This window comes from Salmo salar, unplaced genomic scaffold (genome assembly GCF_905237065.1).
Source record: "Salmo salar unplaced genomic scaffold, Ssal_v3.1, whole genome shotgun sequence".
Lineage (NCBI taxonomy): Eukaryota > Metazoa > Chordata > Actinopteri > Salmoniformes > Salmonidae > Salmo > Salmo salar.
In genome coordinates, this window is record NW_025547140.1 from 148,427 (window position 1) to 174,717 (window position 26,291).

The 26,291-nt window shown below is 49.1% G+C and overlaps 2 protein-coding genes across 2 annotated transcripts in view; one reads left to right on the plus strand and one right to left on the minus strand.

The window, feature by feature from the left end:
* The window catches only part of LOC123731727 (E3 ubiquitin-protein ligase TRIM47-like), an 89,068-nt gene that overhangs the window by 19,804 nt on the left and 42,973 nt on the right, over positions 1 to 26,291 (plus strand). The window lies entirely within an intron of this gene.
* The window catches only part of LOC106568789 (tripartite motif-containing protein 16), a 30,969-nt gene continuing 9,372 nt past the window's right edge, over positions 4,695 to 26,291 (minus strand). The window contains exons 3-6 of the mRNA XM_045711130.1: positions 20,169 to 20,402; positions 5,846 to 6,005; positions 5,661 to 5,720; positions 4,695 to 5,424 (exon numbers count right to left, since the gene is read on the minus strand). Coding sequence (XP_045567086.1) covers positions 4,901 to 5,424; positions 5,661 to 5,720; positions 5,846 to 6,005; positions 20,169 to 20,402 — 978 coding nt within the window. The 3' untranslated portion in view covers positions 4,695 to 4,900. The remainder of the gene's footprint in view (positions 5,425 to 5,660; positions 5,721 to 5,845; positions 6,006 to 20,168; positions 20,403 to 26,291) is intronic.

Sequence of the window (26,291 nt, forward strand, 5' to 3'; positions counted from 1 at the left end):
GTTACTACTCTTTTCCAGAAACGAGAATATGCATTTGATAGAAAACAATCTAAAGTTTATAAAACTGTTTGAATGGTGTCTGTGAGTATAACAGAACTCATATGGCAGGCCAAAACCTGAGAAGATTCCATACAGGAAGTGCCCTCTCTGAACATTGCTTGTGCTTCTGTGGCATCTCTGTCAAAAATACAGGATCTCTGCTGTAACGTGACAATTTCTAAGGCTCCCATGGGCTCTCTGAAGGCGACAGAAAGTGGAATGAGATCTCTGCTGTTTCTGGGCTAGGTACAGGGGCGCTGTTTGTGAGTGGTCAGGCTGGTGGCTCAGAGACAGGAGATGCGCGGCCCGAGAAGTGGCCATGTTTCTCTTTCAGCCTTTGAACGAAAACAACGTTGCCCGTTTGGAATATTATCGCTATTTTACGAGAAAAATAGCATAAAAATGTATTTTAAACAGCGTTTGACATGCTTCTAAGTACGGTAATGGAATATTTAGAATTTGTTTGTCACGACATGTGTCCGCGCATCACCCTTCGGATAGGGACCTGAACGCACGAACAAAACGGAGGATATTTGAACATAACTTTGGATTATTTTGAACCAAAACAACATTTGTGGTTGAAGTAGAAGTCCTGGGAGTGCATTCTGATGAAGAACAGCAAAGGCAATCCAATTTTTCTACTAGTAATTCTGAGTTTACTGAGTCTCGACGTTGGCGAGTGTCTGTTTAGCTAGCCTTGATGGCCGAGCTATCTACTCAGAATATTGCAAAATGTGCTTTTGCCGAAAAGCTATTTTAAAATCTGACACACGATTGCATAAAGGAGATCTATATCTATAATTCTTTAAATAATTGTTGTGTATTTTGTAAACGATTATCAAGAGTTTTCGGTGTGTTTGCTAGTTCTGAACGTCACATGCTAATGTAAAAAGCTGTTTTTTGATATAAATATGAACTTGATTGAACAAAACATGCATGTATTGTATAACATAATGTCCTAGGGCGTGTCATCTGATGAAGATCATCAAAGGTTAGTGCTGCATTTAGCTGTGGTTTTGGTTTTTGTGACATATATTTTAGCTTGAAAAATGACTGTGTGATTATTTCTGGCTGGGTACTCTCCTGACATAATCTAATGTTTTGCTTTCGCTGTAAAGCCTTTTTGAAATCGGACAATGTGGTTAGATTGACGAGAGTCTTGTCTTTAAAATGGTGTAAAATAGTCATATGTTTGAGAAATTGAAGTTATAGCATTTTTAAGGTTTTTGTATTTCGCGCCACTCGATTCCACTCGATTCCACTCCTCTTTCACATCCCTCTATCATCTCTCCATGGTGGAGTACAACCATTACCTCTCTCCTCTTTCACATCCCTCTATCATCTCTCCATGGGGGAGTACAACCATTACCTCTCTCCTCTTTCACATCCCTCTATCATCTCCATTGGAGAGTACAACCATTACCTCTCTCCTCTTTCACATCCCTCTATCATCCCCCCAATGGCAGAGTACAACCATTACCTCTCTCCTCTTTCACATCCCTCTATCATCTCTCCATGGGGGCGTCCCAATAATCTCTCCTTCCTCCTGAAGTGTAGCTTTCCTTCTCTACTCCTCACAAATGTAAAATCATTGGATTGGTGTTGGCATGGGGTAGAGGGAGTTTATATACCAGTCATTTCCTTTGAATACATGAAGGGAAGTGGACAAGTTCACACTTAGAGAGAAAGGAGATAATTGTTACACACCCCATGTGTTCTGATAACTACAGGAATTAAACTATATTGAGTTTGTCTGCTTTCAATGCACACAGACAGACAGACAGACAGACAGACAGACAGAGAACATCAGGTAAAGTTGTGGAGATGAGGGAATATGTGATCAGAACCCCTCCAGTCTGGTTAACCACAGTTAGGTCCAGTATGGACTATCAATACAAGTCACCATTTAGAATGTGACCCAGTTCAATGGGTCTGAACAGAACTGGGGGATGTCAGACATGAAGATGCCTAAACACAACTGGAATATTCACCCACACCACTAGCTCACCTCCACACAATCCATTTACAAGTTAAAGACACACCTTGGAATAAATACAAAGGAAAACTATTACTAGATGAAGTTTAGTGTTGTATTTTTTATTTCCCATCACCATAAATCATATTTAATCACTGAACAGTAGCAGACCTAACTTCATCTGTTCCTGACTCTGGATAGTGGATTAAAAAGACCATCAATCTCCAATGATATTAAAGTACTATTCTGAACATTACTGATATACTGAGTGGCAAGTCAAGATATCTGCTGGTTTTATTGTTTGGTCAATAGCACCTCCTGCTGGACAGGTTTAATGTTGCTGGACTGAGCAGTATGGGAGGATGAAAGATGACACATTTAGGGACGGTTTCCTGGACATCTACATTGAACATTGTTTTTTCACACTTAATCTGTTCCATGTCCAGGAAACCAGTCCATATAGTTTAGTTACTATCTGTTCCATGTCCAGGAAACCAGTCCATATAGTTTAGTTACTATCTGTTCCATGTCCAGGAAACCAGTCCATATAGTTTAGTTACTATCTGTTCCATGTCCAGGAAACCAGTCCATATAGTTTAGTTACTATCTGTTCCATGTCCAGGAAACCAGTCCACATAGTTTAGTTACTATCTGTTCCATGTCCAGGAAACCAGTCCATATAGTTTAGTTACTATGTGTTTAATGCCACTACGGAAAACTTGACCAATTGAGAAAATATATCAATGGTTCTGAATGACAACCAATATACATCCACACCATACATCATGATTCGTGGAAACGTACAAGATTAAAACATTGTACTATAATAAATATGAATATATTGAATGTTTATTTTAATTCAGAACATCTGAAGATCAAATCAGTTAAATCATTGTACATAAAACAGAGAAGAATTAATCATCACATCTGGGGACCATCACCACCAGCATGACTAGTATCTATGTGGACCCTACTACAGTTTAACCAGCTCAGCTATAGACTACACCAGCATGACTAGTATCTATGTGGACCCTACTACAGTTTAACCAGATCAGCTATAGACTACACCTGCATGACTAGTATCTATGTGGACCCTACTACAGTTTAACCAGCTCAGCTATAGACTACACCAGAATGACTAGTATCTATGTGGACCCTACTACAGTTTAACCAGCTCAGCTATAGACTACACCAGCATGACTAGTATCTATGTGGACCCTACTACAGTTTAACCAGCTCAGCTATAGACTACACCAGCATGACTAGTATCTATGTGGACCCTACTACAGTTTAACCAGCTCAGCTATAGACTGCACCAGCATGACTAGTATCTATGTGGACCCTACTACAGTTTAACCAGCTCAGCTACAGCTATTGCTTCCACTAGATGTCACCAGCCTTTACAAAGTGTTTTGAGTCTTCTGGAGGGAGATCTGACCGAACAAGAGCCATGGAACGATGATGGCCCATTAGACACCTGGCGCGCGAGTTCATGTTGGGTACCCTCGTTCCAATACGTTATAAAAGAGTATGCATTCGTCCACCTTGAATATTATTCATGTTCTGGTTAAAAAAGGCCCTAATGATTTATGCTATACAACGTTTGACATGTTTGAACGAACGTAAATATATTTTTTCCCCTCGTTCATGACGAGAAGTCCGGCTGGCTTAGATCATGTGCTAACAAGACGGAGATTTTTGGACATAAATGATGAGCTTTTTTGAACAAAACTACATTCGTTATGGACCTGTGATACCTGGAAGTGACATCTGATGAAGAGAATCAAAGGTAATGGATTATTTACATAGTATTTTCGATTTTAGATCTCCCCAACATGACGTCTAGTCTGTATCGCAACGCGTATTTTTCTGGGCGCAGATGCTCAGATGATTGCAAAGTGTGATTTCCCAGTAAGGTTATTTTTAAATCTGGCAAGTTGATTGCGTTCAAGAGATGTAAATCTATAATTCTTTAAATGACAATATAATATTTTACCAATGTTTTCTAATTTTAATTATTTAATTTGTGGTGTTGACTTGACTGCCGGTTATTGGAGGGAAACGATTTCCTCAACATCAATGCCATAGTAAAACGCTGTTTTTGGATATAAATATGAACTTGATAGAACTAAAAATGCATGCATTGTCTAACATAATGTCCTAGGAGTGTCATCTGATGGAGATTGTAAAAGGTTAGTGCATCATTTTAGCTGGTTTTATGGTTTTGGTGACCCTGTCTTTAAATTGACAAAACATTACACACAACTCTTGTAAATGTACTGTCCTAACATACTCTAAATTTATGCTTTCGCCGTAAAACCTTTTTGAAATCGTAAAACGTGGTTAGATTAAGGAGATGTTTATCTTTCAAAGGGTGTAAAATAGTTGTATGTTTGAAAAATTTGAATTTTGACATTTATTTGGATTCAAATTTGCCGCTCTTGAAATGCACCTGCTGTTGATGGAGTGCACCACGGGTGGGACGCTAGCGTCCCACCTAGCCCATAGAGGTTAAATAGCTGTAAAATAGTCATATGTTTGAAAAATTGAAGTAATAGGATTTTTAAGGTTTTGAAAATCGCGCCACAGACTTCAAGTGGCTGTTACGTAGGTGGGACGAATTCGTCCCGCCTAGCCCATAGAGGTTAACCAGCTCAGCTATAGACTACACCAGCATGACTAGTATCTATGTGGACCCTACTACAGTTTAACCAGCTCAGCTATAGACTACACCAGCATGACTAGTATCTATGTGGACCCTACTACAGTTTAACCAGCTCAGCTATAGACTACACCAGCATGACTAGTATCTATGTGGACCCTACTACAGTTTAACCAGCTCAGCTATAGACTACACCAGCATGACTAGTATCTATGTGGACCCTACTACAGTCTAACCAGCTCAGCAGTACCTCCTACATAGAGCCAAAACCCAGGATTGAGGGGCTGAGTGAATGTGGTCTGGACTCTGTGGAGGAGGGTCATTGTGTCAGAGACCCTGTAGAAGGACAGAGTACCTGCCTTGTGATCCAGGTACACTCCTACTCTGGAGGACTGAGGGCCTGATACTTTAGTCTCAACATTATTGTGTCTGAAACAATAACCACCTCTATAGCACAGTAAACTCCAGGACTTGTTATTGTATCCAAATACACCATCGGTTCCTCTCTCCGTTCTGCTGATGTCTTTATATGAGACTGCTGTTTCAACCCTGTCCCCACTCCACTCCACCTCCCAGTAACAGCGTCCAGACAGACCCTCTCTACACAGAACCTGACAGTAGTTGGTGAATCTGTCTGGATGGTCAGGATATGGTTGGACTTGGTCTGTATAGGTCACCTTTCTGTTCCCTTCAGACAGAGAGAGGAGTGTCTGTGCTGTGTTTGGGTCCAGTGTGAGCTGACAGGAATCTGGGAGAAGAGCAGAGCAGAGACCAATGAGGGGAGTCAGAACAATAAGTTATGTCAGATACTGTATCTACCCTGTCTTTGATTAGAGCACAGTAGAGATCAAATCAGAGAAATATGAGGAGTCAGATAGATACCCAGTCTTTGATTAGATCTACTATTGCTATATATTTCTAGAGGGATTGTTAGGAGTGTCAGTAAAAAGAGACTGTTAGTTACTTCACAATAAAGAGACTCACATTGTAACAACTGTTCTCTGGTCTTGGGCTCTGGAGGCAGTACAACATCCACTATATTCACTACAGACACACAAACACATTGACAGAGAGAGAGAATGTTATCATCATACCATATTCTACATGTATATGACTTGTAGGGAACTTTCAATGGTCTAAAGTTGATGTTCTTATTGTTTTCAACACACCTGTAGTGGAGATCTTGGTCCATTCTCCTTTAAGGAAGTCTTCTAGTTTCTCTCTCAGTTCAGACACAGTCTTACTCACATCTCCAAAGTACTGAAGAGGACGGACAACGATGCTGGGTAAGTCTGAAGATACACTGATACTGGAGAGAGACTGATACCTCTAGAGAAAGAGGGACAGAGAGGGAGAGAGAGAGAGAGAGAGAGAGTGAGAGACGAGAGAGAGAGAGAGAAAGGGACAGAGAGGGACAGAGAGAGAGCGAGAGAGAGAAAGGGACAGAGAGAGAGAGAGAGAAAAAGAGAGGGACACAGAGAGAGAGGGACAAATAGGGACAAAGAGAGAGAGGGACAGAGAGGGAGAGGGACAGAGAGAGAGAGGGACAGAGAGAGAGAGGGACAGAGACAGAGGGACAGAGAGAGAGAGAGAGGGACAGCGAGAGAGAGAGGGACAGAGAGAGAGAGAGAGAGACAGAGGGACAGAGAGAGAGAGAGGGACAGAGAGAGAGAGAGGGACAGAGAGAGAGAGACGGACAGAGAGAGAGAGAGACAGAGAGGGACAGAGAGGGACAGAGAGAGAGAGAGAGGGACAGAGAGAGAGACAGAGAGGGACACAGAGAGAAAGGGACACAGAGAGAGAGGGACAAAGAGGGAAAAAGAGAGAAGGGGACAAAGAGGGACAAAGAGAAAGAGGGACAAAGAGGGACAAAGAGAGAGAGGGACAGAGAGGGACAGAGAGAGGGACAGCGAGAGGGACAGAGAGAGAGGGACAGAGAGAGAGGGGTACACAGAGAGAGGAGGACACAGAGGGACAGAGCGAGAGAGCGAGAGGGACAGAGAGAGAGAGAGAGAGAAAGGGACAAAGAGAGAGAGAGAGAGAGAGACAGAGAGAAAGGGACAGAGAGAGAGAGAGAGAGAGACAGAGAGAAAGGGACACAGAGAGACAAAGAAATAGAGGGAGAAAGAGGGACAAAGAGAGTGAGGGACAAAGAGAGAGAGGGACAAAGAGGGACAAAGAGGGAGAGGGACAGAGAGGGAGAGAGGGACAGAGAGGGAGAGAGGGACAGAGAGAGAGAGAGGGACAGAAAGGGACAGCGAGAGAGGGAGGGACACAGAGAGAGAGGGGGACACACAGAGAGAGGGGGGACACACAGAGAGAGGGGGGACACAGAGAGAATGCGGGACACACAGAGAGAGGGGGACACACAGAGAGAGGGGGGACACACAGAGAGAGGGGGGACACACAGAGAGAGGGGGGACACACAGAGACAGGGGGGACAACACACAGAGAGAGAGGGGGACACACAGAGAGAGAGGGGGACACACAGAGAGAGAGGGGGACACACAGAGAGAGAGGGGGACACACAGAGAGAGGGGGGACACACAGAGAGAGGGGGACACACACAGAGAGAGAGGGGGACACACAGAGAGAGAGGGGGACACACAGAGAGAGAGGGGACACACAGAGAGAGAGGGGCACACACAGGAGAGAGGGACAGAGGGAGAGATAGGGGGACAGAGGGAGAGAGAGGGGGACAGAGGGACACACAGAGAGAGAGGGGGACACACAGAGAGAGAGGGGGACACACAGAGAGATACGGGGGACACACAGAGAGAGAGGGACATAGGGAGAGAGAGGGGGACAGAGGGAGAGAGAGGGGGACAGAGGGAGAGAGAGGGGGACAGAGGGAGAGAGAGGGGGACAGAGGGAGAGAGAGGGGGACAGAGGGACACAGAGAGAGAGGGGGACACACAGAGAGAGAGGGGGACACACAGAGAAAGAGGGACAGAGGGAGAGAGAGGGGGGCACAGAGAGAGAGGGGGACACAGAGAGAGAGAGGGGGACACAGAGAGAGAGGGGGACACAGAGAGAAAGGGGGGACACAGAGAGAGAGGGGGACACAGAGAGAGAGGGGGACACAGAGAGAGAGGGGGACACAGAGAGAGAGGGGGACACAGAGAGAAAGGGGGACACAGAGAGAGAGGGAGACACAGAGAGAGAGGGGGACACAGAGAGAGAGGGACATAGGGAGAGAGAGGGGGACAGAGGGAGAGAGAGGGGGACAGAGGGAGAGAGAGGGGGACAGAGGGAGAGAGAGGGGGACAGAGGGAGAGAGAGGGGGACAGAGGGAGAGAGAGGGGGACACAGAGAGAGAGGGGGACACAGAGAGAGAGAGGGGGACACACAGAGAAAGAGGGACAGAGGGAGAGAGAGGGGGCACAGAGAGAGAGGGGGACACAGAGAGAAAGGGGGACACAGAGAGAGAGGGGGACACAGAGAGAGAGGGGGACACAGAGAGAGAGGGGGACACAGAGAGAGAGGGGGACACAGAGAGAGAGGGGGACACAGAGAGAGAGGGGGACACAGAGAGAGAGGGGACACAGAGTGAGGGGGGACACAGAGAGAGGGGGACACAGAGAGAGGGGGGGACACAGAGAAAGGGGGGACACAAAGAGAGGGGGGACACAAAGAGAGAGGGTGACAAAGAGGGACAAAGAGAGAGAGGGACAAAGAGGGACAAAGAGAGAGGGACAAAGAGGGACAAAGAGAGAGAGGGACAAAGAGAGAGGGACAAAGAGAGAGAGGGACAAAGAGAGACAAAGAGAAAGAGGGACAGGGGGGACACAGAGAGAGAGGGGGACACAGAGAGAGAGAGGGGGACACAGAGAGAGGGGGACAAAGAGGGACAAAGAGAGAGGGGGACAAAGAGGGACAAAGAGAGAGAGGAACAAAGGGACAAAGAGAGAGAGGGACAAAGAGAGAGAGGGACAAAGAGAGAGAGGGACAGAGGGGGGACACAGAGAGAGAGAGGGGGACACAAAGAGAGAAGCAAAAAGACAGACAAAAAGAGAGAGAGGGACAAAGAGGGACACAGAGAGAGGGACAAAGGAGAGAGGGACAAAGAAGGACAGAGAGAGAGGGACAAAGGAGGACAAAGAGAGAGAGAGGAACAGAGAGAGGGACAGAAACAGAGAGAGGGACAGAAACAGAGAGAGGGACACAAAGAGAGAGAGGGACAAAGAGAGAGAGGGACAAAGAGAGAGAGGGACAAAGAGAGACAAAGAGAGAGGGACAAAGAGAGAGGGACAAAGAGAGAGAGGGACAAAGAAGGACAGAGAGAGAGGGACAAAGAAGGACAAAGAGAGAGAGAGAGGGACAGCGAGAGGGACAGAGAGAGAGGGACAGAAACAGAGAGAGGGACAGAAACAGAGAGAGGGACAGAGGCAGAAGGAGGGACAGAGAGAGGGACAGAGGGACAGAAACAGAGAGAGGGACAGAAACAGAGAGAGGGACAAAGAGAGAGAGGGACAAAGAGGGACAAAGAGAGAGGGGGGGACACAGAGAGAGGGGGGACACAGAGAGAGGGGGACACAGAGAGAGGGGGGACACAGAGAGAGGGGGGACACAGAGAGAGGGGGGGGACACAGAGAGGGGTGGACACAGAGAGAGGGGGACACAGAGAGAGAGAGGGGGACACAGAGAGAGAGAGGGGGACACAGAGAGAGGGGGGAGACAGAGAGACAAAGAGAGAGAGGGACAAAGAGGGACAAAGAGAGAGAAGGCCAAAGAGGGACAAAGAGAGAGAGGGACAAAGAGGGACAAAGAGAGAGAGGGACAAAGAGGGACAAAGAGTGAGAGGGACAAAGAGGGACAAAGAGAGAGAGGGACAGAGGGGGGGACACAGAGAGAGAGGGGGACACAGAGAGAGAGAGGGGGACACAGAGAGAGAGAGGGGGACACAGAGAGAGAGAGGGGGACACAGAGAGAGAGAGGGGACACAGAGAGAGAGGGGGACACAGAGAGAGAGTCAAAAAGACAGACAGAGAGCGAGAGGGACAAAGAGGGACAAAGAGAGAGGGACAAATAGAGGGACAGAGACAGAGAGAGGGACAGAAACAGAGAGAGGGACAGAAACAGAGAGAGGGACAGAAACAGAGAGAGGGACAAAGAGAGAGAGGGACAAAGAGAGAGAGGGACAAAGAGAGAGGGACAAAGAAACAGAGAGAGGGACAGAAACAAAGAGAGGGACAGAAACAGAGAGAGGGACAAAGAGAGAGAGGGACAAAGAGAGAGAGGGACAAAGAGAGAGAGGGACAAAGAGAGAGAGGGACAAAGAAGGACAAAGACAGAGAAAGGGACAAAGAGGGACAAAGAGAGAGGGACAAAGCGAGAGAGGGACAAAGAAGGACAGAGAGAGAGGGACAAAGAAGGACAAAGAGAGAGAGAGAGAGACAGAGGCAGAGAGAGGGACAGAGAGAGGGACATAGACAGAGAGAGGGACAGAGACAGAGAGAGGGACAGAAACAGAGAGAGGGACAGAAACAGAGAGAGGGACAAAGAGAGAGAGGGACAAAGAGAGAGAGGGACAAAGAGAGACAAAGAGAGAGAGGGACAAAGAGAGAGAGGGACAAAGAAGGACAAAGACAGAGAGAGGGACAGAGACAGAGAGGGACAGAGACAGACAGAAACAGAGAGAGGGACAGAAACAGAGAGAGGGACAGAGAGAGAGAGAGAGGGACAAAGAGAGAGAGGGACAGAGAGAGAGAGAGAGGGACAGAGAGAGAGAGAGAGGGACAGAGAGGGACAGAGAGAGAGAGAGAGAGAGGGACACAGAGAGAGAGAGGGACACAGAGAGAGAGGGACACAGAGAGAGGGGAGAGAGGGACACAGAGAGAGGGAGAGAGGGACACAAAGAGAGAGAGGGACACAAAGAGAGAGGGACACAAAGAGAGAGAGGGACACAAAGAGAGAGAGGGACACAAAGAGAGACAGGGACACAGAGAGAGACAGGGACACAGAGAGAGACAGGGACACAGAGAGAGACAGGGACACAGAGAGAGACAGGGACACAGAGAGAGACAGGGACACAGAGAGAGAGAGGGACACAGAGAGAGGGGGACACACAGAGAGAGAGGGGGACACACAGAGAGAGAGGGGGACACAGAGAGAGAGGGGGACACAGAGAGAGGGGGGACACACAGAGAGAGGGGGGGACACACACAGAGAGAGAGGGGACACACAGAGAGAGAGGGGGACACACAGAGAGAGAGGGGGACACACAGAGAGAGAGGGGGTCACACAGAGAGAGAGGGGCACACACAGGGAGAGAGGGACAGAGGGAGAGAGAGGGGGACAGAGGGAGAGAGAGGGGGACAGAGGGACACAGAGAGAGAGAGGGGGACACACAGAGAGAGAGGGGGACACACAGAGAGAGGGGGACACACAGAGAGAGAGGGACATAGGGAGAGAGAGGGGGACAGAGGGAGAGAGAGGGGGACAGAGGGAGAGAGATGGGGACAGAGGGAGAGAGAGGGGGACAGAGGGACACACAGAGAGAGAGGGGGACACACAGAGAGAGGGGGGGACACACAGAGAAAGAGGGACAGAGGGAGAGAGAGGGGGCACAGAGAGAGAGGGGGACACAGAGAGAGAGGGGGACACAGAGAGAGAGGGGGACACAGAGAGAAAGGGGGACACAGAGAGAAAGGGGGACACAGAGAGAGAGGGGGACACAGAGAGAGAGGGGGACACAGAGAGAGAGGGGGACACAGAGAGAGAGGGGGACACAGAGAGAGAGGGGGACACAGAGAGAGAGGGGGACACCGAGAGAGGGGGACACAGAGAGAGGGGGGGGACAAAGAGGGACAAAGAGAGAGAGGGACAAAGAGGGACAAAGAGAGAGGGACAAAGAGGGACAAAGAGAGAGGGACAAAGAGGGACAAAGAGAGAGAGGGACAAAGAGAGAGGGACAAAGAGGGACAAAGAGAGAGAGGGACAAAGAGAGAGAGGGACAAAGAGAGACAAAGAGAGAGAGGGACAGAGGGGGGACACAGAGAGAGAGGGGGACACAGAGAGAGAGAGGGGGACACAGAGAGAGAGAGGGGGACACAGAGAGAGAGAGGGGGACACAGAGAGAGGGGGACAAAGAGGGACAAAGAGAGAGAAGGACAAAGAGGGACAAAGAGAGACAAAGAGAGAGAGGGACAGAGGGGGGGACACAGAGAGAGAGAGGGGGACACAGAGAGAGAGAGGGGGACACAAAGAGAGAGGCAAAAAGACAGACAAAGAGAGAGAGAGGGACAAAGAGAGAGAGGGACAAAGAGGGACAAAGAGAGAGAGGGATAAAGAGAGAGAGGGACAAAGAAGGACAAAGACAGAGAGAGGGACAGAGACAGAGAGGGACAGAGACAGACAGAAACAGAGAGAGGGACAGAAACAGAGAGAGGGACAGAGAGAGAGAGAGGGACAAAGAGAGAGAGGGACAGAGAGAGAGAGAGAGGTACAGAGAGAGAGAGGGACAGAGAGAGAGAGAGAGGGACAGAGAGAGAGAGAGAGAGGGACACAGAGAGAGAGAGGGACACAGAGAGAGAGGGACACAGAGAGAGGGAGGGACACAGAGAGAGGGAGAGAGGGACACAGAGAGAGGGAGAGAGGGACACAAAGAGAGAGAGGGACACAAAGAGAGAGAGGGACACAAAGAGAGACAGGGACACAGAGAGAGACAGGGACACAGAGAGAGACAGGGACACAGAGAGAGACAGGGACACAGAGAGAGGGGGACACACAGAGAGAGAGGGGGACACACAGAGAGAGAGGGGGACACACAGAGAGAGGGGGCACACAGAGAGAGGGGGACACACAGAGAGAGAGGGGGACACACAGAGAGAGAGGGGGACACACAGAGAGAGGGGGACACACAGAGAGAGGGGGGGACACACACAGAGAGAGAGGGGACACACAGAGAGAGAGGGGGACACACAGAGAGAGAGGGGCACACAGAGGGAGAGAGAGGGGGACAGAGGGAGAGAGAGGGGGATAGAGGGAGAGAGAGGGGGACAGAGGGACACAGTGCGAGAGAGGGGGACACACAGAGAGAGAGGGGGACACACAGAGAGAGAGGGGGACACACAGAGAGAGAGGGACATAGGGAGAGAGAGGGGGACAGAGGGAGAGAGAGGGGGGACAGAGGGAGAGAGATGAGGACAGAGGGAGAGAGAGGGGGACAGAGGGAGAGAGAGGGGGACAGAGGGACACACAGAGAGAGAGGGGGACACACAGAGAGAGAGGGGGACACACAGAGAAAGAGGGACAGAGGGAGAGAGAGGGGGCACAGAGAGAGAGGGGGACACAGAGAGAGAGGGGGACACAGAGAGAGAGGGGGACACAGAGAGAAAGAGGGACACAGAGAGAGAGGGGGACACAGAGAGAGAGGGGGACACAGAGAGAGAGGGGGACACAGAGAGAGAGGGGGACACAGAGAGAGAGGGGGACACAGAGAGAGGGGGACACAGAGAGAGGGGGGGACACAGAGAGAGGGGGGGCACACAGAGAGAGGGTGACAAAGAGGGACAAAGAGAGAGAGGGACAAAGAGGGACAAAGAGAGAGGGACAAAGAGGGACAAAGAGAGAGAGGGACAAAGAGAGAGGGACAAAGAGGGACAAAAAGAGAGAGGGACAAAGAGAGAGAGGGACAAAGAGAGACAAAGAGAGAGAGGGACAGAGGGGGGACACAGAGAGAGAGAGGGGGCACAGAGAGAGAGGGGGACACAGAGAGAGAGGGGGACACAGAGAGAGAGGGGGACACAGAGAGAGGGGGACACGAGAGAGGGGGGACACAGAGAGAGGGGGGGCACACAGAGAGAGGGGGACAAAGAGGGACAAAGAGAGAGAGGGACAAAGAGGGACAAAGAGAGAGGGACAAAGAGGGACAAAGAGAGAGAGGGACAAAGAGAGAGGGACAAAGAGGGACAAAGAGAGAGAGGGACAAAGAGAGAGAGGGACAAAGAGAGACAAAGAGAGAGAGGGACAGAGGGGGGACACAGAGAGAGAGAGGGGGCACAGAGAGAGAGGGGACACAGAGAGAGAGGGGGACACAGAGAGAGAGGGGGACACAGAGAGAAAGGGGGACACAGAGAGAGAGGGGGACACAGAGAGAGAGGTGGACACAGAGAGAGAGGGGGACACAGAGAGAGAGGGGGACACAGAGAGAGGGAGAGAGGGACACAGAGAGAGGGAGAGAGGGACACAGAGAGAGGGAGAGAGGGACACAAAGAGAGAGAGGGACACAAAGAGAGAGAGGGACACAAAGAGAGACAGGGACACAGAGAGAGACAGGGACACAGAGAGAGACAGGGACACAGAGAGAGACAGGGACACAGAGAGAGGGGGACACACAGAGAGACAGGGACACAGAGAGAGACAGGGACACAGAGAGAGAGAGGGGGACACACAGAGAGAGAGGGGGACACACAGAGAGAGAGGGGGACACACAGAGAGAGGGGGACACACAGAGAGAGAGGGGGACACACAGAGGGGGGACACACAGAGAGAGGGGGGGACACACACAGAGAGAGAGGGGGACACACAGAGAGAGAAGGGGACACACAGAGAGAGAGGGGGACACACAGAGAGAGAGGGGCACACAGAGGGAGAGAGAGGGGGACAGAGGGAGAGAGAGGGGGACAGAGGGAGAGAGAGGGGGACAGAGGGAGAGAGAGGGGGACACACAGAGAGAGAGGGGGACACACAGAGAGAGAGGGGGACAGACAGAGAGAGAGAGGGACATAGGGAGAGAGAGGGGGACAGAGGGAGAGAGAGGGGGACAGAGGGAGAGAGATGAGGACAGAGGGAGAGAGAGTAGGACAGAGGGAGAGAGAGGGGGACAGAGGGACACACAGAGAGAGAGGGGGACACACAGAGAGAGAGGGGGGACACACAGAGAAAGAGGGACAGAGGGAGAGAGAGGGGGCACAGAGAGAGAGGGGGACACAGAGAGAGAGGGGGACACAGAGAGAAAGGGGGACACAGAGAGAGAGGGGGACACAGAGAGAGAGGGGGACACAGAGAGAGGGGGACACAGAGAGAGAGGGGGACACAGAGAGAGGGGGGACACAGAGAGAGGGGGGACACAGAGAGAGGGGGGGACACAGAGAGAGGGGGGGACACAGAGAGAGGGGGGACACAGAGAGAGGGGGGACACAGAGAAAGGGGGGGACACAAAGAGAGGGGGGGACACAAAGAGAGAGAGGGACAAAGAGGGACAAAGAGAGAGGGACAAAGAGGGACAAAGAGAGAGGGACAAAGAGGGACAAAGAGAGAGAGGGACAAAGAGAGAGAGGGACAAAGAGAGACAAAGAGAGAGAGGGACAGAGGGGGGACACAGAGAGAGAGAGGGGGACACAGAGAGAGAGAGGGGGACACAGAGAGAGAGAGGGGGACACAGAGAGAGAGAGGGGGACAAAGAGAGAGGGGGACAAAGAGGGACAAAGAGAGAGAGGAACAAAGAGGGACAAAGAGAGAGAAGGACAAAGAGGGACAAAGAGAGAGAGGGACAAAGAGAGAGAGGGACAGAGGGGGGGACACAGAGAGAGAGAGGGGGACACAGAGAGAGAGGGGGGACACAGAGAGAGAGAGGGGGACACAGAGAGAGAGGCAAAAAGACAGACAAAGGGAGAGAGAGGGACAAAGAGGGACACAGAGAGAGGGACAAAGAGAGAGAGGGACAAAGAAGGACAGAGAGAGAGGGACAAAGAAGGACAAAGAGAGAGAGAGAGGGACAGAAACAGAGAGAGGGACAGAAACAGAGAGAGGGACAGAAACAGAGAGAGGGACACAAAGAGAGAGAGGGACAAAGAGAGAGAGGGACAAAGAGAGAGAGGGACAAAGAGGGACAAAGAGAGAGGGACAAAGAGAGAGAGGGACAAAGAAGGACAGAGAGAGAGGGACAAAGAAGGACAAAGAGAGAGAGAGAGGGACAGAGAGAGGGACAGAGAGAGAGTAAGGGACAGAAACAGAGAGAGGGACAGAAACAGAGAGAGGGACAGAGGCAGAGGGAGGGACAGAGAGAGGGACAGAGAGAGAGAGAGAGACAGAAACAGAGAGAGGGACAGAAACAGAGAGAGGGACAAAGAGAGAGAGGGACAAAGAGAGAGAGCGACAAAGAGGGACAAAGAGAGAGGGGGGGACACAGAGAGAGGGGGACACACAGAGAGACAAAGAGAGAGAGGGACAGAGGGGGGGACACAGAGAGAGAGAGGGGGACACAGAGAGAGAGAGGGGGACACAGAGAGAGAGAGGGGGACACAAAGAGAGAGGCAAAAAGACAGACAGAGAGAGAGGGACAAAGAGGGACACAGAGAGAGGGACAAAGAGAGAGAGGGACAAAGAAGGACAGAGAGAGAGGGACAAAGAAGGACAAAGAGAGAGAGAGAGGGACAGAGAGAGAGAGAGGAACAGAAACAGAGAGAGGGACAGAAACAAAGAGAGGGACAGAAACAAAGAGAGGGACAGAAACAGAGAGAGGGACACAAAGAGAGAGAGGGACAAAGAGAGAGAGGGACAAAGAGAGAGAGGGACAAAGAGGGACAAAGAGAGAGGGCCAAAGAGAGAGGGACAAAGAGAGAGAGAGGGACAGAGAGAGGGACAGAGAGAGAGAGAGGGACAGAAACAGAGATAGGGACAGAAACAGAGAGAGGGACAGAGGCAGAGGGAGGGACAGAGAGAGGGACAGAGAGAGAGAGAGGGACAGAAATAGAGAGAGGGACAGAAACAGAGAGAGGGACAAAGAGAGAGAGGGACAAAGAGAGAGAGCGACAAAGAGGGACAAAGAGAGAGGGGGGACACAGAGAGAGGGGGGGACACAGAGGGGGGACACAGAGAGAGGGGGGGACACAGAGAGAGGGGGACACAGAGAGAGGGGGACACAGAGAGAGGGGGGACACAGAGAGAGGGGGGGACACAGAGAGAGGGGGACACAGAGAGAGGGGGACACAGAGAGAGGGGGACACAGAGAGAGGGGGACACAGAGAGAGAGAGGGGGACACAGAGAGAGAGAGGGGGACACAGAGAGAGAGAGGGGGACACAGAGAGAGGGGGGAGACAGAGAGACAAAGAGAGAGAGGGACAAAGAGGGACAAAGAGAGAGAAGGACAAAGAGGGACAAAGAGAGATAGGGGCAAAGAGAGACAAAGAGAGAGAGGGACAAAGAGGGACAAAGAGTGAGAGGGACAAAGAGGGACAAAGAGAGAGAGGGACAAAGAGGGACAAAGAGAGAGAGGGACAGAGGGGGGGACACAGAGAGAGAGTGGGACACAGAGAGAGAGAGGGGGACACAGAGAGAGAGAGGGGGACACAGAGAGAGAGAGGGGGACAGAGAGAGAGAGAGGGGGACACAGAGAGAGAGAGGGGGACACAGAGAGAGAGAGGGGGACACAGAGAGAGAGAGGGGGACACAGAGAGGCAAAAAGTCAGACAAAGAGAGAGAGAGGGACAAAGAGTGACAAAGAGAGAGGGACAAAGAGAGAGAGGGACAAAGAAGGACAGAGAGAGAGGGACAAAGAAGGACAAAGAGAGAGAGAGAGGAACAGAGGCAGAGAGAGGGACAGAGAGAGGGACAGAGACAGAGAGAGGGACAGAAACAGAGAGAGGGACAGAAACAGAGAGAGGGACAGAAACAGAGAGAAGGACAGAAACAGAGAGAGGGACAAAGAGAGAGAGGGACAAAGAGAGAGAGGGACAAAGAAACAGAGAGAGGGACAGAAACAAAGAGAGGGACAGAAACAAAGAGAGGGACAGAAACAGAGAGAGGGACAAAGAGAGAGAGGGACAAAGAAGGACAAAGACAGAGAAAGGGACAAAGAGGGACAAAGAGAGAGGGACAAAGCGAGAGAGGGACAAAGAAGGACAGAGAGAGAGGGACAAAGAAGGACAAAGAGAGAGAGAGAGAGAGAGAGACAGAGGCAGAGAGAGGGACAGAGAGAGGGACAGAGACAGAGAGAGGGACAGAAACAGAGGGACAGAAACAGAGAGAGGGACAGAGAGAGAGAGGGACAGAGAGAGAGAGAGAGGGACAGAGAGTGACAGGGAGAGAGAGAGAGGGACACAGAGCGAGAGAGGGACACAGAGAGAGAGGGACACAAAGAGAGTGGGGGGGCACAGAGAGAGGGAGGGACACAGAGAGAAGGAGAGAGGGACACAGAGAGAGAGAGAGAGGGACACAGAGCGAGAGGGGGACACAGAGAGTGGGGGACACAGAGAGAGGGGGACACAGAGAGAGAGAGGGGGACACAGAGAGAGAGAGGGGGACACAGAGAGAGGGGGGGAGACAGAGAGACAAAGAGAGAGAGGGACAAAGAGGGACAAAGAGAGAGAAGGACAAAGAGGGACAAAGAGAGATAGGGGCAAAGAGAGACAAAGAGAGAGAGGGACAAAGAGGGACAAAGAGTGAGAGGGACAAAGAGGGACAAAGAGAGAGAGGGACAAAGAGGGACAAAGAGAGAGAGGGACAGAGGGGGGGACACAGAGAGAGAGGGGGACACAGAGAGAGAGAGGGGGACACAGAGAGAGAGAGGGGGACACAGAGAGGCAAAAAGTCAGACAAAGAGAGAGAGAGGGACAAAGAGTGACAAAGAGAGAGGGACAAAGAGAGAGAGGGACAAAGAAGGACAGAGAGAGAGGGACAAAGAAGGACAAAGAGAGAGAGAGAGGAACAGAGGCAGAGAGAGGGACAGAGAGAGGGACAGAGACAGAGAGAGGGACAGAAACAGAGAGAGGGACAGAAACAGAGAGAGGGACAGAAACAGAGAGAAGGACAGAAACAAAGAGAGGGACAGAAACAAAGAGAGGGACAGAAACAGAGAGAGGGACAAAGAGAGAGAGGGACAAAGAAGGACAAAGACAGAGAAAGGGACAAAGAGGGACAAAGAGAGAGGGACAAAGCGAGAGAGGGACAAAGAAGGACAGAGAGAGAGGGACAAAGAAGGACAAAGAGAGAGAGAGAGAGAGACAGAGGCAGAGAGAGGGACAGAGAGAGGGACAGAGACAGAGAGAGGGACAGAAACAGAGGGACAGAAACAGAGAGAGGGACAGAGAGAGAGAGAGAGGGACAGAGAGAGAGAGAGAGGGACAGAGAGTGACAGGGAGAGAGAGAGAGGGACACAGAGCGAGAGAGGGACACAGAGAGAGAGGGACACAAAGAGAGTGGGGGGGCACAGAGAGAGGGAGGGACACAGAGAGAGGGAGAGAGGGACACAGAGAGAGGGAGAGAGGGACACAAAGAGAGAGGGACACAAAGAGAGAGAGGGACACAAAGAGAGAGAGGGACAAAGAGAGAGAGGGACAAAGAGAGAGAGGGACAAAGAAACAGAGAGAGGGACAGAAACAAAGAGAGGGACAGAAACAAAGAGAGGGACAGAAACAGAGAGAGGGACAAAGAGAGAGAGGGACAAAGAGGGACAAAGAGAGAGAGGGACAAAGAGAGAGAGGGACAAAGAAGGACAAAGACAGAGAAAGGGACAAAGAGAGAGGGACAAAGCGAGAGAGGGACAAAGAAGGACAGAGAGAGAGGGACAAAGAAGGACAAAGAGAGAGAGACAGAGAGGCAGAGAGAGGGACAGAGAGAGGGACAGAGACAGAGAGAGGGACAGAGACAGAGAGAGGGACAGAAACACAGGGACAGAAACAGAGAGAGGGACAGAAACAGAGAGAGGGACAGAAACAGAGAGAGGGACAAAGAGAGAGAGGGACAAAGAGAGAGAGGGACAAAGAGAGAGAGGGACAAAGAAGGACAAAGACAGAGAGAGGGACAGAGACAGACAGAAACAGAGATAGGGACAGAAACAGAGAGAGGGACAGAGAGAGAGAGAGAGGGACAAAGAGAGAGAGAAGGACAGAGAGAGAGAGAGAGAGAGGGACACAGAGAGAGAGAGGGACACAGAGAGAGAGGGACACAAAGAGAGGGAGGGACACAGAGAGAGGGAGAGAGGGACACAAAGAGAGAGATGGACAAAAAGAGAGAGGGACACAAAGAGAGAGAGGGACACAAAGAGAGAGAGGGACACAAAGAGAGACAGGGACACAGAGAGACAGGGACACAGAGAGAGACAGGGACACAGAGAGAGACAGGGACACAGAGAGAGACAGGGACACAGAGAGAGAGAGGGACACAGAGAGAGAGGGACACAGAGAGAGAGGGACACAAAGAGAGAGCGAGAGAGACACAGAGAGGGACACAGACAGAGAGAGGGACACAGACAGAGAGAGGGACACAGACAGAGAGAGGGACACAGACAGAGAGCGGGACACAGACAGAGAGAGGGACACAGACAGAGAGCGGGACACAGACAGAGAGAGGGACACAGACAGAGAGAGGGACACAGACAGAGAGAGGGACAAAGAGAGAGAGGGACAAAGAGAGAGAGGGACAAAGAGAGAGGGACAAAGAGAGAGAGGGACAGGGACAGAGAGACAGACAGGACAACATAATGATTGAGATTAATAGTTTCACATTAAGTTAATTTCATATCACATGTAACAAGACAGTTTAGTTACCTGGAGGAAATGGATGTGATCCTCTGTGTGTGAGAGCTGCTCCAGCTCAGTGCTTCTCTTCCTCAGCTCAGCTATCTCCTGCTTCAGTTGCTCCAGGACTCCTTCAGCTTGACTCACTTGAGCCTTCTCTTGGGCTCTGATCAGCTCCTTCACCTCAGAGCTCCTTCTCTCAATGGAGCGGATCAGCTCAGTAAAGATCTGATCACTGTCCTCCACTGCTGCCTGTGCAGAGCGCTGTTAAGAGAGAGAGAGAGAGACAGAGAGGGAGACAGAGAGAGAGACAGAGAGAGATAGACAGAGAGAGAGAGACAGAGAGAGAGACAGTGAGAGAGAGACAGAGAGAGAGAGACAGAGGGAGAGACAGAGAGAGAGACAGATACAGAGAGAGACAGAGAGAGAGAGACAGAGACAGAGAGAGAGAGACAGTGAGAGAGAGACAGAGAGAGAGACAGAGAGAGAGACAGAGAGAGAGACAGAGAGACAGACAGCAGACGTGCAGCATTAAAATTGGTAAGAAAATAACAGAATTCTTTAACCAGGGGCGGGGCCTTCTTCAGGGTTGTAATCTGAGCCCTGCACTCTTCAATATTTACATCAACGAATTGGCCACTATTCTAGAAAAATCCTCAGCCCCTGGTGTTAGTCTCCACAATTCAGAAGTTAAATGCCTACTCTTCGCAGATGACCTATGCCTGCTGTCACCCACAGCACCTGGCCTACAGCAGAGCCTGGACCTGCTAGAGCAGTACTGTCAGACCTGGGCCCTGGCAGTAAACCCCAAAAAGACTAAAATAATGATTTTCCAGAGAAGATCCAGATCTCAGGGAATTAGACCAAAGTTCTCAATTGGTACAAAATATATAGAGTACTGTACACACTACAATTACTTAGGTTTAAAAATAAGCTCAACTGGACACCTTAATGAGGCAGTGAATGAACTGAGAGAGAAAGCACGCAGGGCATTCTACGCCATTAAAAAGCAAATTCTAATTGAAATACCTATTTAAATTTGGCTAAAACTAATTGGATATGTCATTGAACCAATTGCACTTTATGGCAGCGAGGTGTGGGGTCCACTTGCAAAACAAGATTTCATCAAATGGGACAAACACCCCATTGAAACCCACAATGCAGAGTTCTGTAAGATTCTCCTACGTGTCCAGAGGAAAACTACAAACAATGCATGCAGGGCAGAATTAGGCCAATATCCACTAATAATAAAAACTCAAAAAAGAGCAATTCAGTTTTGGAAACATCTAAAATACAGTGACCCCCTCTCATATCATTACCAAGCCCTGCAATGCCAAGAGCTGAGCAAAGAAAAGAGTCCCCTCATCCAGCTGGTCCTGGGGCTGAGATCACAAACCTGTTCTACTGAAGCCTAGACCAGCTGGTCTCGGGCTATTCCAAACCTTTCTACTAACACATGAAGCCTCAGGACCTATCCAGCTGGTCCTGACTGAGTTCAAAATTACTACACACTGAAGCCTCAGGACCCTCACCAGCTGGTCCTGGGGGCTGAGTTCACAAACCTGTTCTACTAACACACTGAAGCCTCAGGACCCTCATCCAGCTGGTCCTCGGGCTGAGTTCACAAACCTGTTCTACTAACACACTGAAGCCTCAGGACCCTCATCCAGCTGGTCCTGGGACTGAGTTCACAAACCTGTTCTACTAACACACTGAAGCCTCAGGACCAGAACATCCAATCAATCAGAATAAAACCAAATTACAACACAGTCAAAACAAAACTACATTGCTTATTGGGAAACACAAGCACAAACACAAAGCAAAATGCAGTGCTATCTGGCCCTAAATCGACAGTACACTATGGCTAAATATTTGACCATGGTTACTGATCAAAACCTTAGAAAAACCTTGACAAAGTACAGGCTCAGTGAGCACAGCCTTGGCATTGAGAAGGGTAGACACAGGAAAACCTGGCTCCCTGTAGAGGAAAGGCTGTGCAACCACTGCACCACAGCAGAACCTGAGACGGAGCTACATTTCCTGACAAAATGTCAAAAATATAAAACAATTAGAGAGTGTCATTTCCCCAAATTTGAAACCCTTATTCAAGGTTTTAAAGACATCTCTGATGAGGATAGGCTACCCGTCCTGTTGGGGGAGGACGCAGAGAGCTGTGTGTTGGCAGCGCACTACATTGCTGCCTGCCATAAGTTGAGGGACAGTGTCTGACAGACCAATAAACCTGCACATGTCCTCAACTGTATGATTATTGTTATTGTTGAATGTATGGTTATATTGACCGTTGGTTATTGTTGTTGCTGTTGTCCCTTTGACAATTTTTGATTCTCATTTTTATTTATTTTTATATTCTTAATATCCAAAGTAAGCTTTGGCAATATGTACATTGTTATGTCATGCCAATAAAGCGAATTGAATTGAATTGAATTGAATTGACAGAGACAGAGAGAGAGACAGAGAGAGAGACAGAGAGAGACAGAGAGAGAGAGAGAGAGAGAGAGAGAGACAGAGAGAGAGAGAGAGAGACAGACAGAGAGAGAGACAGACAGAGAGACAGACAGACAGTGAGAGAGAGACAGTGAGAGAGAGACAGAGAGAGAGACAGAGAGAGAGACAGAGAGAGAGAGAGAGAGACAGAGAGAGAGAGAGAGAGAGAGAGAGAGAGAGAGAGAGTAGGTACAGTAGCCTCTGCACCTCATTGAGTCAGAACGCTGCCACCCTGCTCTCCAGGTCCACCAGGCCTTGTCCCCCCTCCTGGACAGGCAGGTACAGAACACAACTTGGCCCTGCTCTACTCTCCTCCCTCCTGGTCCCCCCTCCAGTAGCCTGCCCCGTAGCAGAGCTAGACCCAGCCTCTGTCCCCTGAGTCCTAGTAGGCTGGACAATAGAACGAGTCATAACGGCCAAAGAACGTTGTCTGAGCTGGAACACTAGCGAGGCCATAGCAAATGAATTGAAACGAACCTTCACAGAGCCTCTTCTGACTGGAATGATCCTTAGAATTCCATTTCCCCAAAATGGCACCAAAAATGTCTACCGTTTTATTTTACCACTAAAACCTGTTCTTAGGACCAAACTGAAAAATAACAACTGGTGTAGAAAGTAAACATCCGCACCTCGATGGTGCCAAGTGTGTTTATGTCTGCGTTACCAGGAAGTAGGAAAAAACGGGCAACTTCTGACTATTTCTGGTCTAGTGATCGATGACAGCAGAGGACGCTGCCCATCCTTATGTCATTAGAAAGAGGAGATTCTCCTGATTAAAATGGTGTCTGACATGAATACATCTAAATTTACACATTGTGAGATATTTAGTGAAATAAACAGACATACCATAACTAAGCTGCTCAAACTTACATCATTAGAAATAATAGGTTATCCTGATTAAAATGGTCTAGAACTTCAAACCATTAAAATAAATACATCTATTACAGATAATTAGAGAAATAGACATGTCCCTATTTCCCCAAAACAATGGCAGTCTGAAAGTTATAACAGCAGTATTTTATTTAACCAGCTTACCATTTATCTACCACCATTTGACTTTGTGTTTAACATTTAGTGGTTTGTAATCTAGTGGTTAAGAACGTTGGGCAGTAACTGAAAGGTGGCTGGTTCGAATCCCCGAGCAGACTAGGTGAAAAATCTGTAAATCACCTTTTTTAGGCAAATTTGGGCTCTTAACCCTAGTGGCTCTGGATAAGAGTGTCTGCTAAATGACTCACATGTAAACGTAAACTAGTCCTCTGTGAAAGGGCAGCAGGTAGTCTAGTGGTTAGAGTGTAGAGGTGGTAGGTAGTCTAGTGGTTAGAGTGTAGAGGTGGCAGGTAGTCTAGTGGTTAGAGTGTAGAGGTGGCAGGTAGTCTAGTGGTTAGAGTGTAGAGGTGGCAGGTAGTCTAGTGGTTAGAGTGTAGAGGTGGCAGGTAGTCTAGTGGTTAGAGTGTAGAGGTGGCAGGTAGTCTAGTGGTTAGAGTGTAGAGGTGACAGGTAGTCTAGTGGTTAGAGGGTAGAGGTGACAGGTAGTCTAGTGGTTAGAGTGTAGAGGTGACAGGTAGTCTAGTGGTTAGAGCGTTTGGGCGGACGACAGGCAGTCTAGGTGTTAGAGCTTTTGGCTGGGCAGCAGGTAGTCTAGTGGTTAGAGCGTTTGGCCGGACAGCAGGTAGTCTAGTGGTTAGTACATTTGGCTGGGCAGCAGGTAGTCTAGTGGTTAGAGTGTTTGGCCGGGCAGCAGGTAATCTAGTGGTTAGAGCGTTTGGCAGGGCAGCAGGTAGTCTAGTGGTTAGAGCGTTTGGCCGGGCAGCAGGTAGCCTAGTGGTTAGAGCGTTTGGCCGGGCAGCAGGTAGTCTAGTGGTTAGTACATTTGGCAGGGCAGCAGGTAGTCTAGTGGTTAGAGCGTTGGGCTGGGCAGCAGGTAGTCTAGTGGTTAGAGCGTTGGGCTGGGCAGCAGGTAGTCTAGTGGTCAGAGTAATTTGCTGTTTGTTGTTTTTTTCACCGGGGTTCAATACCTGCTATAGTTAATATTGTTTTGCTCTCCGAAAAGCAACACAGGACTAACAAGAGATATATAGCTAACTGTAAAGTAATGAGTGACCATTTTAGAAAATCATGGGACATATAGTCTTTGGTTGCATGCTATTTTATGTCAATCATATTGCTGCTTGTAGCCTATAACTGATGCTTCGTGGTCTTATGCTGCCATCTATTGGAAATATTTACCAATTAAAAGTTATTAATTAACATAAAGACATTGGTGAGGCAGCTGAGAAATAAAGTGTATTTAATTCGAGAGATCAGTCTCAAACCTGCCCCACCTATCCCACACCAATTGCTGGACTTTCACATAGAGGTTACTATGTCACCCAGGTCAAACCACATTTAACATATAAAACAAATGAGTCTTGTTTATCAAGTGTTCTGCCTTGCAATAATAAATATAATAAAATAACTAGACAGTCATAACCAGAGAGAGACAGTAGGCAGTATAGGTTATACGTAGGGTTAGAGTTTCTGTACAGCACTTTGTGACATCTGCTGATGTTAAAAGGGCTTCATAAATACATCTGATTGATTGTTAGGTTCAGGGTATTTAAAGAGAAAAACTGTATGGGTTTATATCTCTCTTGCTCCTCCCTGTGGTCTTCTGTGGGTTCTACATACCTCATTCACCACACTTGATAGACTCATAATCTGAGGTAGCAACTGAGTCAGAGCTACAAATCAATGAGCTCCACCTATCCATTTGGTTTACAACTCAGTGAACCTGCGCAGCATTCTCTCTATTTGATGCCTACGAACCAACAGATTTCAACGATTATCATATTACCCAGCAGCCATTTAGAAACAACACATCTGTTTAAAATCGGCCACATCTTGAAAAAAGAGGACAGGGACATACGTTTGCTAAATTACTCACGATAAACGTTCACAAAAAGCACAACAATTATTTTAAGAATTATAGATACATTACTCCTCTATGCACTCGATATGTCCGATTTTAAAATAGCTTTTCGGATGAAGCACATTTTGCAATATTCTAAGTACATAGCCCGGCATCACAGGGCTAGCTATTTAGACACCCGGCAAGTTTAGCACTCACCAATATCAGATTTACTATTATAAAAGTTTGATTACCTTTTGTTGTCTTCGTCAGAATGCACTCCCAGGACTTCTACTTCAATAACAAATGTTGGTTTGGTCCAAAATAATCCATCGTTATACCCGAATAGCGTCGTTTTGTTCGTGCGTTCCAGAAACTATCCGAAATGGTAAATAATGGTCGTGCGCATGGCGCATTTTGTGACAAAAAAAATTCTAAATATTCCTTTACCGTACTTCGAAGCATGTCAACCGCTGTTTAACCTGTTAGGGCTAGGGGGCAGTATTGACACGGCTGGATAAAAAACATACCCGATTTAATCTGGTTACCACTCCTACCCAGTAACTAGAATATGCATATACTTATTACATATGGATAGAAAACACCCTAAAGTTTCTAAAACTGTTTGAATGGTGTCTGTGAGTATAACAGAACTCAAATGGCAGGTCAAAACCTGAGAGATTCCTTTATAGGAAGTGGCCTGTCTGACCATTTCTTGAACTTCTTTTCCATCTCTATCTTTTACTAAGGATCTCTGC